The following is a 13,764-nucleotide window of genomic DNA, read 5'->3' on the forward strand; positions in this document are numbered from 1 at the left end:
AGGACATAGACAGACTAGCAGAATGGGTAGACAAGTGGCAGATGGAATTTAATACAGAGAAGGTGCTGCATTTTGGCAAAAGGGATAGTGAGAGGCAATAGAGACTAAATGGCACAGTCCTATAGTGTGCAGGGACAGAGGGAAGATAAGAAGATAGGAACAGGAATAGGCCATTCAGCCCATCGAGTCCACTCTGCCATTCAATTAGATCATGGATGATCATCTACCTCAACGCCACTTTCCCATGCTATCCTCATATCCCTTGATGTCATTAGTATCCCGATATCTATCGATTTCTGTCTTGAACATGTTCAATGATTGAGCTTCCACAGTTCTCTGGGGTAGAGAATTCCAAAGATTCACCACCCTTTGAGTGAAGAAATTTCTCCTCATCTCAGTCTGAAATGGCCTGCCCCTTATTTTGAGACTGTGTTCCCTAGTTCTAGACCCACCAGCCAGGGGAAACATCCTATCTACATCTACCCTGTCACACCCTGTAAACATACTTCATCAGCCAGGGGAACTCCCTTCCTAACACCCCAGTGGTTCAAGAATGCAGCTCACCAACACCTTCAAAGGCCATTAGGATGCACAATAAATGCTGGCCCAGCCAGTGACGCCCACATCCCACAAACTAATATTTAAAAATCCTATCTACATCCGCCCTGTCACGCCCTGTAAGAATGTTGTATGTTTCAATGAGATCAGCTCTCATTCTTCGAAATTCTAGAGAATACAGGCCCAGTTTTCTCAATCTCTCGTCAATAAGAAAATTCTGCCATCCCAGGGAAGAGTCTGGTTAACCTCCATTGCACTCCCTTTATGGCAAGTATATCCTTCCTGAGATGAGTTGACCAAAACTGTACACAGTACTCCAGTGCCAACTCACCAAGGTTCTGTACAATTGTAGCAATTGCAATCTAGGGGTTCACGTGCATATATCTTTGAAGGTGACAGGACATATTGAGAGAATTGTTAGCAAAGCATATGGGATCTTGGGCATCAAACAGACAAAAGCAGGGAAGCAATACAGAACATTTACAAAGCTCTGCTTAGACCACAAATAGATTATTGCGTACAGTTCTGGTCACCACACTTTGGAAGGGTGCAGAGGAAATTTACCAGAATGGTTCCAGAGATGAGGGATTTTAGTTACAGGGTTAGGTTGGAGAAGCTGGGGTTGTTCTCCTTGGAGCAAAGGAGATTGAGGGGATATTTGATAGAGATGTGCAAGACTATGACAGGTTTAGGTAAAGTAGACAATTAAAAGCTGTTCCCATTAGCAAACAGTACTTGGAGTAAGGGACACAGATTTACAGTTTTTGAACAAAATATGCAGGTGGGATGTGAGGATGAACTTATTTTACACAGCGAATGGTAATGACCTGGAACTCACTGCCGATAAGGATGGTGGAAATGGATATGATGAATAATTTCAAAAGGAACTTGGATGGGCACTTGAAGGAAATAAACGCGTAGGGCTACAGAGATTGAGCAGGGGAATGGAACTGACTGGATTGCTCTACAGAGAGCCAGATGGAAATTGATGGGCTGAATGACCCCTTTCTGAGCCATAATGAGCCTACACTCTATTCCCCCACTCAGTACCTCCCAACTCAGTGGCTGGAATCTTCTGCATTTGTCCCTGCCAGAACTCAATTACCTCCCACCCCCTCAGATACCCCTAAACTTACCGCCCCCCCCCTACAGTTTCGCCTACACCCCCCTCAGAAACCCCTACAACCCCCGTCCAAAACCCCTATACCCCCCCCTCAGATACCCCTACACTCCCCCCTTCAGATACCTCTACACTCCCCCCCTCAGATACCCCAATACTCCCCTCCCCCCTCAGATACCCTACACTTCGCCCCCCCTCAGATACCCCTACACTCACCCCCTCAGATATACCTACCTTCCCCCCCTCAGATACCCCTACACTCAACCCAACAGATACCCCTACACTCACCCCCCTCAGATACCTCTAAACTCACCTCCCCTCAGATACCCCTACATTCACCTCCCCCCAGATACCCCAGCACTTCCCACCCGTAACCCCTATACTCCCCCCTTCAGATACCCCTACACTCACCCCCCCCAAATACCCCTCCACTCACACCCCCCTCAAATACCCCTCCACTCACCCCCCCTCAAATACCCCTACACTCACCCTCTCAGATATACCTACCTTCCCCCCCTCAGATACCCCTACACTCACCCCACCAGATACCCCTACACTCACCCCTCAGATACCCCTAACCTCAGCCCCCCTCAGATACCCCTACACTCCCCCCCTCACATACCCCTACACTTCCCCCCTCAGATACCCCCGCGCTCCCCCCCTCAGATACCCCTACACTCACTGCCAGCCACCCCCTCAGATACCCCCACACTCCCCCCCTCAGATACCCCTACACTTCCTGCCCGTAACCCCTATACTGCCCCCCCACAGATACCCCTACACTCCCCCCCTCAGATACCCCTAGACTCCCCCCTCAGATACCCCCACACTCCCCCCCCCTCAGATACCCCTACACTTCCCCCCCCTCAGATACCCCTACACTCCCCCCCCAGATACCTCTGCACTCCCCCCCTCAGATACCCCTACACTCCCCCCCCTCAGATACCCCCGCACTCCCCCCTCAGATACCCCTACACTCCCCCCTCAGATACCCCTACATTCCCCCCCTCAGATACCCCTACACTTCCCCCCTCATATACCCCTACTCTCCCCCCCTCACATACCCCTACATTTCCCCCCTCATATACCCCTACACTTCCCCCCTCATATACCCCTGCACTCCCCCCTCATATACCCCTACACTCCCCCCCTCAGATACCCCAACACTCCTCCCCCCTCAGATACCCTTACACCCCCCCTCAGATACCCCTAAACTCCCCCCCCCTCAGATACCCTTACACTCCCCCCCTCACATACCCCTACACCCCCCCCTCACATACCCCTACACCCCCCCCTCACATACCCCTACAGTCCCCTCCCCCTCAGATACCCCTAGATTCCCCCTCTCAGATGAAAGGCCGGCTAGACCAACCCGAACCCGACGACATGTGTCGGGTTCGGGTTGGATCGGGCTGCTCTTCCGGGTCGGGCCTTCGGGCTGGGGTCAGGCTGGACACACACAGCAAGAATTGCAGGTGTTAAAAGTAAAAAACCTATCTGAGCTGGAAGTCCGGTACGTCAAGGAGGGAAACTCTGATTCTGCACAGTGAGCAAGAGAGCGTCTCTATGACGTCATCACGCTCATGCTGCAGCTTGCTGAAGATTGGAAGTCAGAAGGTAAATAAAGGGAACTTTGCGGTGGTCGGGTCGAGGTCGGGTCGAGCTCGGCTCGGGCTCGGCTCGGGTCGGGCGCGGGGGAGAATGGAGGGACGCGGGCCGGGTCGGGCTCTGGTCCGATGTGGTTCCATCGGGTTCGGGTCGGATTTATTTTTGTGACTTGAACAGGCCCTCACCTCAGATAGCAATTTCAGATTGATCATGAACATTAATTACTGTTTGCGGAAATGTTCCAAACTTCTTCCTCCCATTTTGTATTGATGTGTTTCCTAATTTCATTCCTACAAGGTCTGCCTCTACCCTTTTATTTGGAGGAAGTGAGTGGAGTTGCAAGAGAAGTTGTTCAATGTGGCTCTATGAGGTTGGAAGCTGTAGAGCAAAAATCTCCGGAGGAGATGAGGTCAGCGATAGTCCTGGAGACAGTAGCTTGATGTTCGGTGGTGGGGTCATGGTCCAGGGGGAGGTACAAAGAAGTCTGAGAGTTGGCGCTCAGCCTCTGCAAGGTAGAGGTCGGTACGCAGACAACAGCAGCACCACCCTTGTCAGGGTTAGACCCAAATCCCCCAATACCGCACAGTCCGCTTCGACCTCCTTCCCAAGATTCATAAGCAGGACTCTCCCGGCAGGCCCATCGTTTAAGCCTGTTCCTGCCCCACTGAACTTATTTCTTCCTATCTTAACGCTATTTTTTCTCCCTTGGTCCAGTCTCTTCCCACCTACATCCATGACTCTTCTGACACCCTCTGACACACTTTAACAGTCTCCTCTTCACTACTGACATCCAAGCTCTCTACACCTCCATGCCCCATAGGATGGTTTGAGGGCTCTCCGCTTCTTCCTTCAATGGAGGCCCAGCCAGTCCCCATCCATCACCACCCTCCTCCACCTGGCTGAACTTGTTCTCACATTGGAGAACTTCTCCTTTAACTCACTCACTTCCTCCAAAATAAAAGGTGTTGCTATGGGAACCTGCATGGGACCTAGCTGTGCCTGCCTTTTTGTGGTATCAGCTGATCATTCCTTGTTCCAGTCCTACTCATGCTCTCTCCCTCACCTCTGTCTCTGGTACATTAATGACCGTATTGGTGCCATTTCCTGTTCTCACCCTGAACTGGAAAACTTCTTCAGCTATACTTCCAATTTCCACCCTTCTCTACCCTTCACATGGTCCATCTCCAACTCTTCCTTTCCCTTTCTCAACTCATAGTCACACCCTCCTGTGCCTGACCAGTGACCAAATTGGGGTGTGACTGCCTCCTGAAACAAAATGTCCAGGTAACTTTCCCCCTCCCTGATGCATTGCAGAGTTTGTAGCTCGGTCTCCAGCTCAATGACTCTGAGCCGAAGCTCCTCGAGCCGCAGACACGTACGGCAGACGTGTTTGCCGTGCATCACACTGATGTCCACCAGCTCTCATACTGCAGCTGCAACACATCATCTATCGTGCCATCCTGATTGTGTTTAACTAACTATATTACACCAAGGCTCCTCAGACAGCACCTTCCAAACCCGGGACCTCTACCAACTAGAAGGACAAGGGCAGCAAATGCATGGGAATATCACCACCTGCAAGTTCCCCTCCAAGCCACACACCATCCTGACTTGAAACTATATCGCCGTTCCTCCACTGTCACTGGGTCAAAATCCTGGAACTCCCTTCCTAACAGCACTGTGGGTATACCTACGTCAAATGGACTGCAGTGGTTCAAGAAGGCAGCTCACCACCACCTCCTCAAGGGTAATTAGGGATGGGCAATAAATGCTGGCCTGGCCAGCGACGCCCAAATCCCATCCCATGAATGAATTAAAAAAAAGCAGGAGTAGGCCATTCAGCCCGTTGATCCTACTCCCCCATTCAATTAGATCATGGCTGATCATCAACCTCAACTCTACTTTCCCGCGCTATCCCCATATCCCTTGATGTCATTAGTATCCAGATATCTATCGATTTCTGAATTGAACATGCTCAATGATTCAGCCTCCACAGCCCTCTGGGGTAGAGAATTCCCAAGTTTCACCACCCGCTGAGTGAAGAAATTCCTCCTCATCTCAGTCCTAAATGGCTTACCCCTTATTCTGAGACTATGTCTCCTGGTTCTAGACTCATCAGTCAGGGGAAACATCCTACCTACATCCACCCTGTCACACATTAAGAATTTTCTAAGTTTCAATGAAATCACCTTTCATTTTTCGAAACCCTAGAGAATACAGGCCCAGTTTCTGCAATCTCTCTTCATAAAATCACACCATCCCAGGGATTAGTCTGGTGAACCTAACCAAAGTATAGGCAGCCTTTTTAGTACCTCCCCTCTCAGCTTTTATCCTATCCATTGCCTCTACTCTCTGTTTCTATTGATATTTTGTCAGCCTCCATTTCCTTAGTGAACACTGATACAAATTAGCATTGCCCTGTGTATCTAAGCATATATTACCTTCTCTGACACTTTTTGGGATTTTCTTCTCCCTGCTGCTTTCACATGCGTTCAAATCCTCTGAAGAAGGAATTTTCCTCCACACAAGATCAGGGGGCAGGTTGTTCAACCTTGCCCGTCTAAGAGCGAAGTCCAAAGTACGGAAAGTCCTCATCAGAGAACTCCTCTTTGCTGACGATGCTGCTTTAACATCTCACACTGAAGAGTGCCTGCAGAGTCTCATCGACAGGTTTGCGTCTGCCTGCAATGAATTTGGCCTAACCATCAGCCTCAAGAAAACGAACATCATGGGGCAGGACGTCAGAAATGCTCCATCCATCAATATTGGCGACCACGCTCTGGAAGTGGTTCAAGAGTTCACCTACCTAGGCTCAACTATCACCAGTAACCTGTCTCTAGATGCAGAAATCAACAAGCGCATGGGTAAGGCTTCCACTGCTATGTCCAGACTGGCCAAGAGAGCGTGGGAAAATGGCGCACTGACACGGAACACAAAAGTCCGAGTGTATCAGGCCTGTGTCCTCAGTACCTTGCTCTACGGCAGCGAGGCCTGGACAACGTATGCCAGCCAAGAGCGACGTCTCAATTCATTCCATCTTCGCTGCCTTCGGAGAATACTTGGCATCAGGTGGCAGGACTATATCTCCAACACAGAAGTCCTTGAAGCGGCCAACACCCCCAGCTTATACACACTACTGAGTCAGCGGCGCTTGAGATGGCTTGGCCATGTGAGCCGCATGGAAGATGGCAGGATCCCCAAAGACACATTGTACAGCGAGCTCGCCACTGGTATCAGACCCACCAGCCGTCCATGTCTCCGCTATAAAGACGTCTGCAAACGCGACATGAAATCGTGTGACATTGATCACAAGTCGTGGGAGTCAGTTGCCAGCATTCGCCAGAGCTGGCGGGCAGCCATAAAGACAGGGCTAAATTGTGGCGAGTTGAAGGGACTTAGTAGTTGGCAGGAAAAAAGACAGAGGCGCAAGGGGAGAGCCAACTGTGCAACAGCCCCGACAAACAAATTTCTCTGCAGCACCTGTGGAAGAGCCTGTCACTCCAGAATTGGCCTTTATAGCCACTCCAGGCGCTGCTTCACAAACCACTGACCACCTCCAGGCGCGTATCCATTGTCTCTCAAGATAAGGAGGCCCAAAAGAAAGTTCCTATTAGGCCCGACTCCTCCTCTTACTACTCCCCTTACTGTTTACATGCTGGGAGAAAATCCCTTTTATGTTAACTGCTATTCTATTTTTATATTCTCTCTTTGCCAGTCTTATTTTCCTCTTCACTTCCCCTCTCAACCTATTGTAAATGGCCTGGTTCTCACTTGATGAGAGGTCACCTGACATACATCAAACACCCTCTTTTTTTATTTCATCATCATCTCTATCTCTCTTGTAAACCAAGGAGCCCTGTTTTTGGCTCCTCCACCTTTCACCTTTGTTGGGATGTTCCTATCCTGTATCTGAAGCATCTCTTGCTTAAAGATCACCCATTGTTCCAATACAGCTCTTCCTGTCAGTCTTTAGTTACATTCTACCCTGGCTAGATCCCTTCTCATCGCATTGAAATTAGCCTCCTTCCAATCGAGGCATTCTACCTTATTTTGTTCCTTGCTTTTCTGCATTACTAGTCTAAACCTTATGATATGACGATCACTCTTACCCAAGTGCACCCTGATAGGCACTTGGCCCACCTCATTTCCCAGCACCAGATCCAGCAATGCCTCTTTTCTAGTTGGGCTGAGAACATACTGATCAAGGAAGTTCTCCTGAACACATTTTAGAAATTCCTCCCCTTCCTTACCCTTTACTTTATTATCCCAATCGATGCTTGGGTAATTATAACGTTCCCCAATATCACCACCCTATAGTTCTTGCTCTTCTCTGTGATTTCCCTACAGATTTGCTCCTCTCTCTCTGTCTGACTATTTGGAGGCCTATAGAACACCCCTAGCAGCATAGTCATACCTATTTTGCTCCTCAACTCTAACCAAATGAATTCTGTCCTTGCCCCTTCAAGGACATCCTCCCTTTTCAGCACTGCAATGAACCATAGAAAAATTAGGGCACAGAAGGAGGCCATTCAGCCCATCATGTCCATGCTGGCCAAAAAAACAAGCCATCCAATCTAATCCCACCTTCCAGCACCTGCTCCATAGCGCTGCAGATTACAGCAGTGCAGGTCACAGCAGTGCAGATTCAAGTACCTTTTAAAAGAATTGAGGGCTTCTATCTCCCCCACCGTTCCTGGCAGTGAATTCCAGACACCCACCACCCTCTGGGGAAAAGGTTTTTCCTCATGTCCCCTCCAATCCTTCTACCAATCACCTTAAATCTGTGCTTCCTGGTAATTGACCTCTCCGCTAGGGGAAACAGGTCCTTCCTGTCTCCTCTAACTAGGCCCCTCATAATTTTGTACACCTCAATTAAGTCACTCCTCAGCCTCCTCTGTTCTGAGAAAAACAACGCTAGCCTATCCAATCTTTCCTCATAGCTGCAACTTTCAAGCCCTGGCAACGTTCTAGTAAATCTCTGTACTCGCTCCAGAGCAATTATGTCCTTTCTGTAATGTGGTGACCAGAACTGTATGCAATATTCTAACTGTGGCCAAACCAGCGTTTTATACAGTTCCAGCATTACATCCCTGATTTTGTATTCTATACCTTGGCCAGTAAAGGAAAGCATTCCATATGACTTCTTCACCACTCTATCTACCTGTTCTGTCACCTTCAGGGACCTATGGACATGTACTCCATGGTCTCTCACTTCTTCTACCCCTCTCAATATTCTCCCATTTATTTTGTATTCCCTCGCTTTATTTGCCCTCCCCAAATGCATTACCTCACACTTATCTGGATTGAATTCCATTTGCCACTTTTCCGCCCACTCAACCAAACTATCAATATCATTCTGGAGTCTACAGCTATCCTCCTCACTATCAACTACATGGCCAATTTTTCTGTGTCATCAGCATATTTCCCAGTCATGCCTCCCACATTTAAGTCCAAATCATTAATATATACCACAAACAGCAAGGCACCGAACACTGAGCCCTGTGGAATGCCACTGGACACAGCTTTCCATTCACAAAAACATCCGTCGACTACTACCCTTCGTTTCCTGTCACTGAGCGAATTTTGGATCCAACCTGCCACATTCCCCTGTATCCCATGGGCTTTCATTTTACTGACCAGTCTGCCACGCGAGACCTTGTCAAATGCCTTACTAAAATCCATGTAACCCACATCCACTGCACTATCCTCATCAATCCTTCCTGTTACTTCCTCAAAAAACTCAATTAAGTTAGTAAGACATGACCTTCCCTTAACAAATCCATTCTGACTATCCCTGATTAATCCGAGCCTTTCTAAGTGGCAGTTTATCCTGTCCCTCAGAATAGATATTAACAATTTACCCACCAATGTCTTCACTAATCAGGACTGCAACCCCACCTCCCTTTTTATCCTTCTCTATTTTTTCTGAAAACTTTATATCCTTGTACATGAAGTGCCCAGTCCTCGCTGTTTTTAAGCCACGATTCCGTTATTGTCACTGCATCATATTCCCAAACTGCTATTTGTACTTGTAGTTCACCAACCTTATTCATCTCGCTTTGTGTGTTTACAAACATGTATTGTAATCCTGTCTTTGCTTTCCTTGACATCCTTTTCAGTCCACTCCCATCTAATAGGGAACTACTCCCTTCTCTAACACTCTCACTCTGACCCCACGTAATACTTTATTATTTCCTACTCTAGTGCTATCTGTCTCTTCCAATTCTCTGTGCAACTTGGTACTCCTCTATTCTATTATCTCCTGGTTCCTACACTCCTGCCAAGTTAGTTTAAATCCTCCCCCAAAGCACTAACAAATCACCCCACAAGGAAATTTGTGCCAGCTCTGTTCAGGTGCAACCTGTCCGGCCAGTACAAGTCCCAGAATTGGGACCTTCTCCAGAATTGGTCCCAGTGTCTCAGGAATCTAAAGCCCTCCCTCCTTCACCATCTTTCCAGACACTCATTCATCTGCACTATCTTCCTATTTCTATCCTCACTTGCGCGTGGCACTGGGAGTAATCTAGAGATCACTACTTTTGAGCTCCTGCTTGCTAATTTCTTATCTAGCTCACAAAACTCTTTCTGCAGGACCACATCCCTCTTTCTACCTATGTCATTGGTACCAATGTGGACCACGACTGCTGGATATTCACTCTCCCCCATCAGGGTGCTCTGCAGCCACTCAGTGTCATCCTTGACCTTGGCACCAGGGAGGCAACACACCATCCTGGATTCACATCTGCGGCTACAGAAACACCTGTCTCCTCCCCTATCGAATTGCTATCACTATTGCTCTTCCAGTCTTCCTTGTGCCCCCCGAGCCAACCATGGTACCATGGCCTTGGCACTGGCTGAACTCCCCAGGTGAACCATCACTTGCCTCAGTATTCAAAACTGAATAACTGTTGGAGACTGAGATGCACTCAGGGATCTCCTGCACTACCTGCCTGTGTCATCGTGACTGTCTACTTGAAAATAGTGCCATGAGATCTTTTATATCCACCTGAGTTGGCAGGCGGACCTTAGTTTAACATCTTATCTGAAATACGTCCCCTCCGACAATGCAGCAGTCCCCAAGTATTGCACTGGAGCGTCAGTCTGGAATATAGGCTCAGGCCTTTGGAGTGGGATGTAAGCGCACAACCTGCTGACTCCTTACCCCTTGTCCTCACCAATTTACATCTGTCCCTGAGCTTTCACAGGCAACATATTCCTTAGAAAAATGGAAAAGACTTGAATGCTCGAAAGGTATTTGGGAGGTTTGGACCTCCTGCACTTACTCTCTCTCTTTCTGCAAAGTTTTCTGGGACTCGTCCAAACGCAGCTGCAAAGCAGTGACTTTGGTGACATCCTCTTCAATCACTGTCACCTCTTCCCACAGGATACGGTTCCTCTCGTGGCGGCTGAGAGAAGTCCGCACACTCTGAGTGCTGCGCTGGTCCCATGCCTCTGTGTTCTCCTGCTTGTTTTTCATAATGGCTTCCATTAATTCAACCTCCTGCAGAATAAAGTAACAAATTTAGCCCAAAGCACAAGTAACCATATCATGGTAGCTCCATTAAATTGCAGACTGCAGTAGCTCAGTCCAGTCCACGTAACTACGGCTGTGAATTAAAGAATTACAACCGACATTATTTTAGGTTTCCCTTTATTAGAGATGAATATTACATAGGAATAGAGGTTAAATGGTATCTGTTAGTGGCAATATACTGACCAATACTATCCTGTTTGTCACACACTCTACCATCCAGCTGCTATGTGATTATTCATGTAACACTTTATGTGCAACAAAGAAGAAAAAACCCTTATTTAAATCGCACCTTTCACAACTTCAGGACTTTACCGGCAATGAGGTTCTTTTGAAGTGTAGTTACTGATGTAATGTAGGAAATGCAGCAGCCAATTTGTGCACAGCAAGATCCCACAACAACAATATGATAATGTGCAGATGATCTGTTTTTATGATGCTGGGCAAGAGCTAAATATTGTCCAGGACAGGTGGGATAACTCCTCTGCTCATCCTCAAAATCGTGCCATGAGATCTTTTACATTCACCCCAGAGAGCAGTTTAACATCTCACCTGAAAGACAGCCCTTCTGAGAGTGCAGCACTCCGTCAGTACTGCACTGGCATGTCAGTCTGCATTTTGTGCTCAAGTGGGACTAGAACCCATGACTTCCTGACTCAGAGGTAAGAGCACTAACACTGAGCCATGACTGATAGAATTAGGGAGGGCTTTTAGACGTGTCTCTTCCTGTGACTGGGTGAATGGTTGTAAAGATGATACATCATGGCCGGACTTTTACACCAACTCCTGGGAACGGGCTGGAAGGCAGGGGGGAGGGGCTTAAAATTGGGTGGGATGGCAGCTTTGAGCCAATTGAGGCCCTTAAGTGGATGAATAATGGCCTTTTAAAGGCCTCTTCTCACTGCCGCTGGGATTTTATCAGGAGCAGGTGGGGTGGAGGACCAGGCCACGGGGCAAGGCTGCCAGGTTTACCCTCTTGGAGGCAGGACACCTGCCTTATGGGGGCAGAAACCACAACCTCAGGGAATAAATTACCTGAGCCACGCAAAATAGCGCCATGGCTTCCTGGGTCAACGGAGGCGAGCCCACCCCCAACTTTCCAGCCGGTAGGTGGGGTCACCATGACAGCATTAAATCCCAGCCCAAGTGTCCAACTGAGCTGAGGGAACTTCAGAAGTCTGGTTAAAGTCTGCCCTTTGATATATATTAATGATCTGGACTTGTGCATACAGGGCATCATTTCAAAGTTTTCAGGTGATACAAAATTCGGAAATGTAGTAACCATGATCGTCCAACATACAGCCTATTGGCCCGTCAATCCTCTGTGACTGACAGCGGGCTGCCAGTGGTTCAGCTTTAATTGACGGCTCTTCAATTAAAGTAATACAAACAAAAAGTGCTGGAAATACTCAGCAGGTCCGACAGCATCAGTGGAGAGAGAAGCAGAGTTAATGTTTCACGTCAGTGACCCTTCATCAGAACTGGCAAAGGTTAGAAAAGAATTAGGTTTTAAGCAAGTGGGGGGGGTAGAAAACAAATGGGAAGGTGTTTGATAGGGCAGAGGGAGGAGAGGTTAAACTGCTTTCAGACTGAATGAAGATGTTCCACAAAGCGGTCACCCAGTCTGCGCTTGGTCTCCCCAATGTAGATGAGCAGCGAATACATTGAAAGAAGTACAAGTAAATCGTTGCTTCACCTGAAAGGAGTGTATGGGACCTGGTATAGTGAGGAAAGAAGAGGTAAATGGGCAGGTATTACACCTCCTGCGATTGCAGCGGTAGGTGCTGTGGGAAGGGGACAATGTGTCGGGGTAATGGAGGAGTGGACCAGGGTGTTGCTTAGGGAACGATCCCTTCGGAATGCTGACAGGGGAGGGGAGGGGAAGACACGTTTGGTGGTGGCATCACACTGGAGGTGGCGGAAAAGGTGGAGGATCTCCGATTAAAGTGTACATCCGGTGGAGGCGGGACCTGTGTCTGACAGATGACAGACGTTTGTCTGTGATTGCTCAGTGTCTGTGAGTGACAGCAGGCTGCCTGGGCGGGATGAGCACTGATTGGTGGTTCACGGCACAGGAGCAGGTTCACTGGGATCAGTTGCCCTGCTGTTTTCCCGTGGTTCAGACAGTGAGCGGGAATGGCTGCTGTGGTGGTGGGTGGGGGGGGGAGGGGTGAAGAGAGAGACACCAAAGAGAGAGCAGGAAGCTGATCAGCACACAGCCAGAGGCACAGGGCGGAGTGCAGCAGCTAACCAGCACCAGCCCGGGCACGGGGGAGAAAAAGATGGGAGCGGAGGGTGGGGTGGGGAAGAGAGAGAGCAGGAAGAGGGGAGCAAATAGAGAGGGGAGAGAGATAAAGAGAGGGAAGAGAGATAGAGAGGGAAAAGAGATAGAGAGGGGAGAGAGAAACACAGAGAGGGGGGAGAGAGAGAGACATACAGAGAGGATAGAGAGAGAGAAACAGAGAGAGAGCGGGAAGAGAGATACACAAGAGGGGGGAAGAGAGACAGAGGGGGAAAAGAGAGAGAGCGAGACACGGGGATGGGAGAGAGTGAGACTGGGGGGTGGGGAAGAGAGCGAGACACGGGGGTGGGAGAGAGTGAGACCGGGGGGGTGGGGAAGAGAGCGAGACATGGGGATGGAAGAGAGTGAGACCGGGGGGTGGGGAAGAGAGCGAGACACGGGGATGGGAGAGAGTGAGACTGGGGGGTGGGGAAGAGAGCGAGACACGGGGATGGGAGAGAGTGAGACCGGGGGTTGGGAAGAGAGCGAGACATGGGGGCGGGGGTGGCGGGGGGGGGAGGGAGACCGACACACAGAGTGGGGTAAGAGAGACGCAGAAAGAGGAAGGGTAGAGAGAGACACACAGAGAGGGGGGACAGAGAAAGAGATACACAGAGAGGGGGGAGAGAGAGACACACACACAGAGGGGGGAGAGAAAGAGCTGGA

At 49.1% G+C, this 13,764-nt stretch overlaps 1 protein-coding gene across 4 annotated transcripts in view; it reads right to left on the reverse strand.

Moving 5' to 3' along the window:
* The window catches only part of LOC137379296 (coiled-coil domain-containing protein 102A-like), a 647,611-nt gene that overhangs the window by 423,994 nt on the left and 209,853 nt on the right, over positions 1 to 13,764 (reverse strand). For all 4 annotated transcript variants that reach the window (XM_068050031.1, XM_068050033.1, XM_068050032.1 and 1 more), the window contains one exon: positions 10,570 to 10,787. In XM_068050031.1, the coding sequence (XP_067906132.1) occupies positions 10,570 to 10,787 (218 nt within the window). The remainder of the gene's footprint in view (positions 1 to 10,569; positions 10,788 to 13,764) is intronic.

The sequence above is a fragment of the Heterodontus francisci genome, chromosome 17 (assembly GCF_036365525.1).
Source record: "Heterodontus francisci isolate sHetFra1 chromosome 17, sHetFra1.hap1, whole genome shotgun sequence".
Classification (NCBI taxonomy): Eukaryota; Metazoa; Chordata; class Chondrichthyes; order Heterodontiformes; family Heterodontidae; genus Heterodontus; species Heterodontus francisci.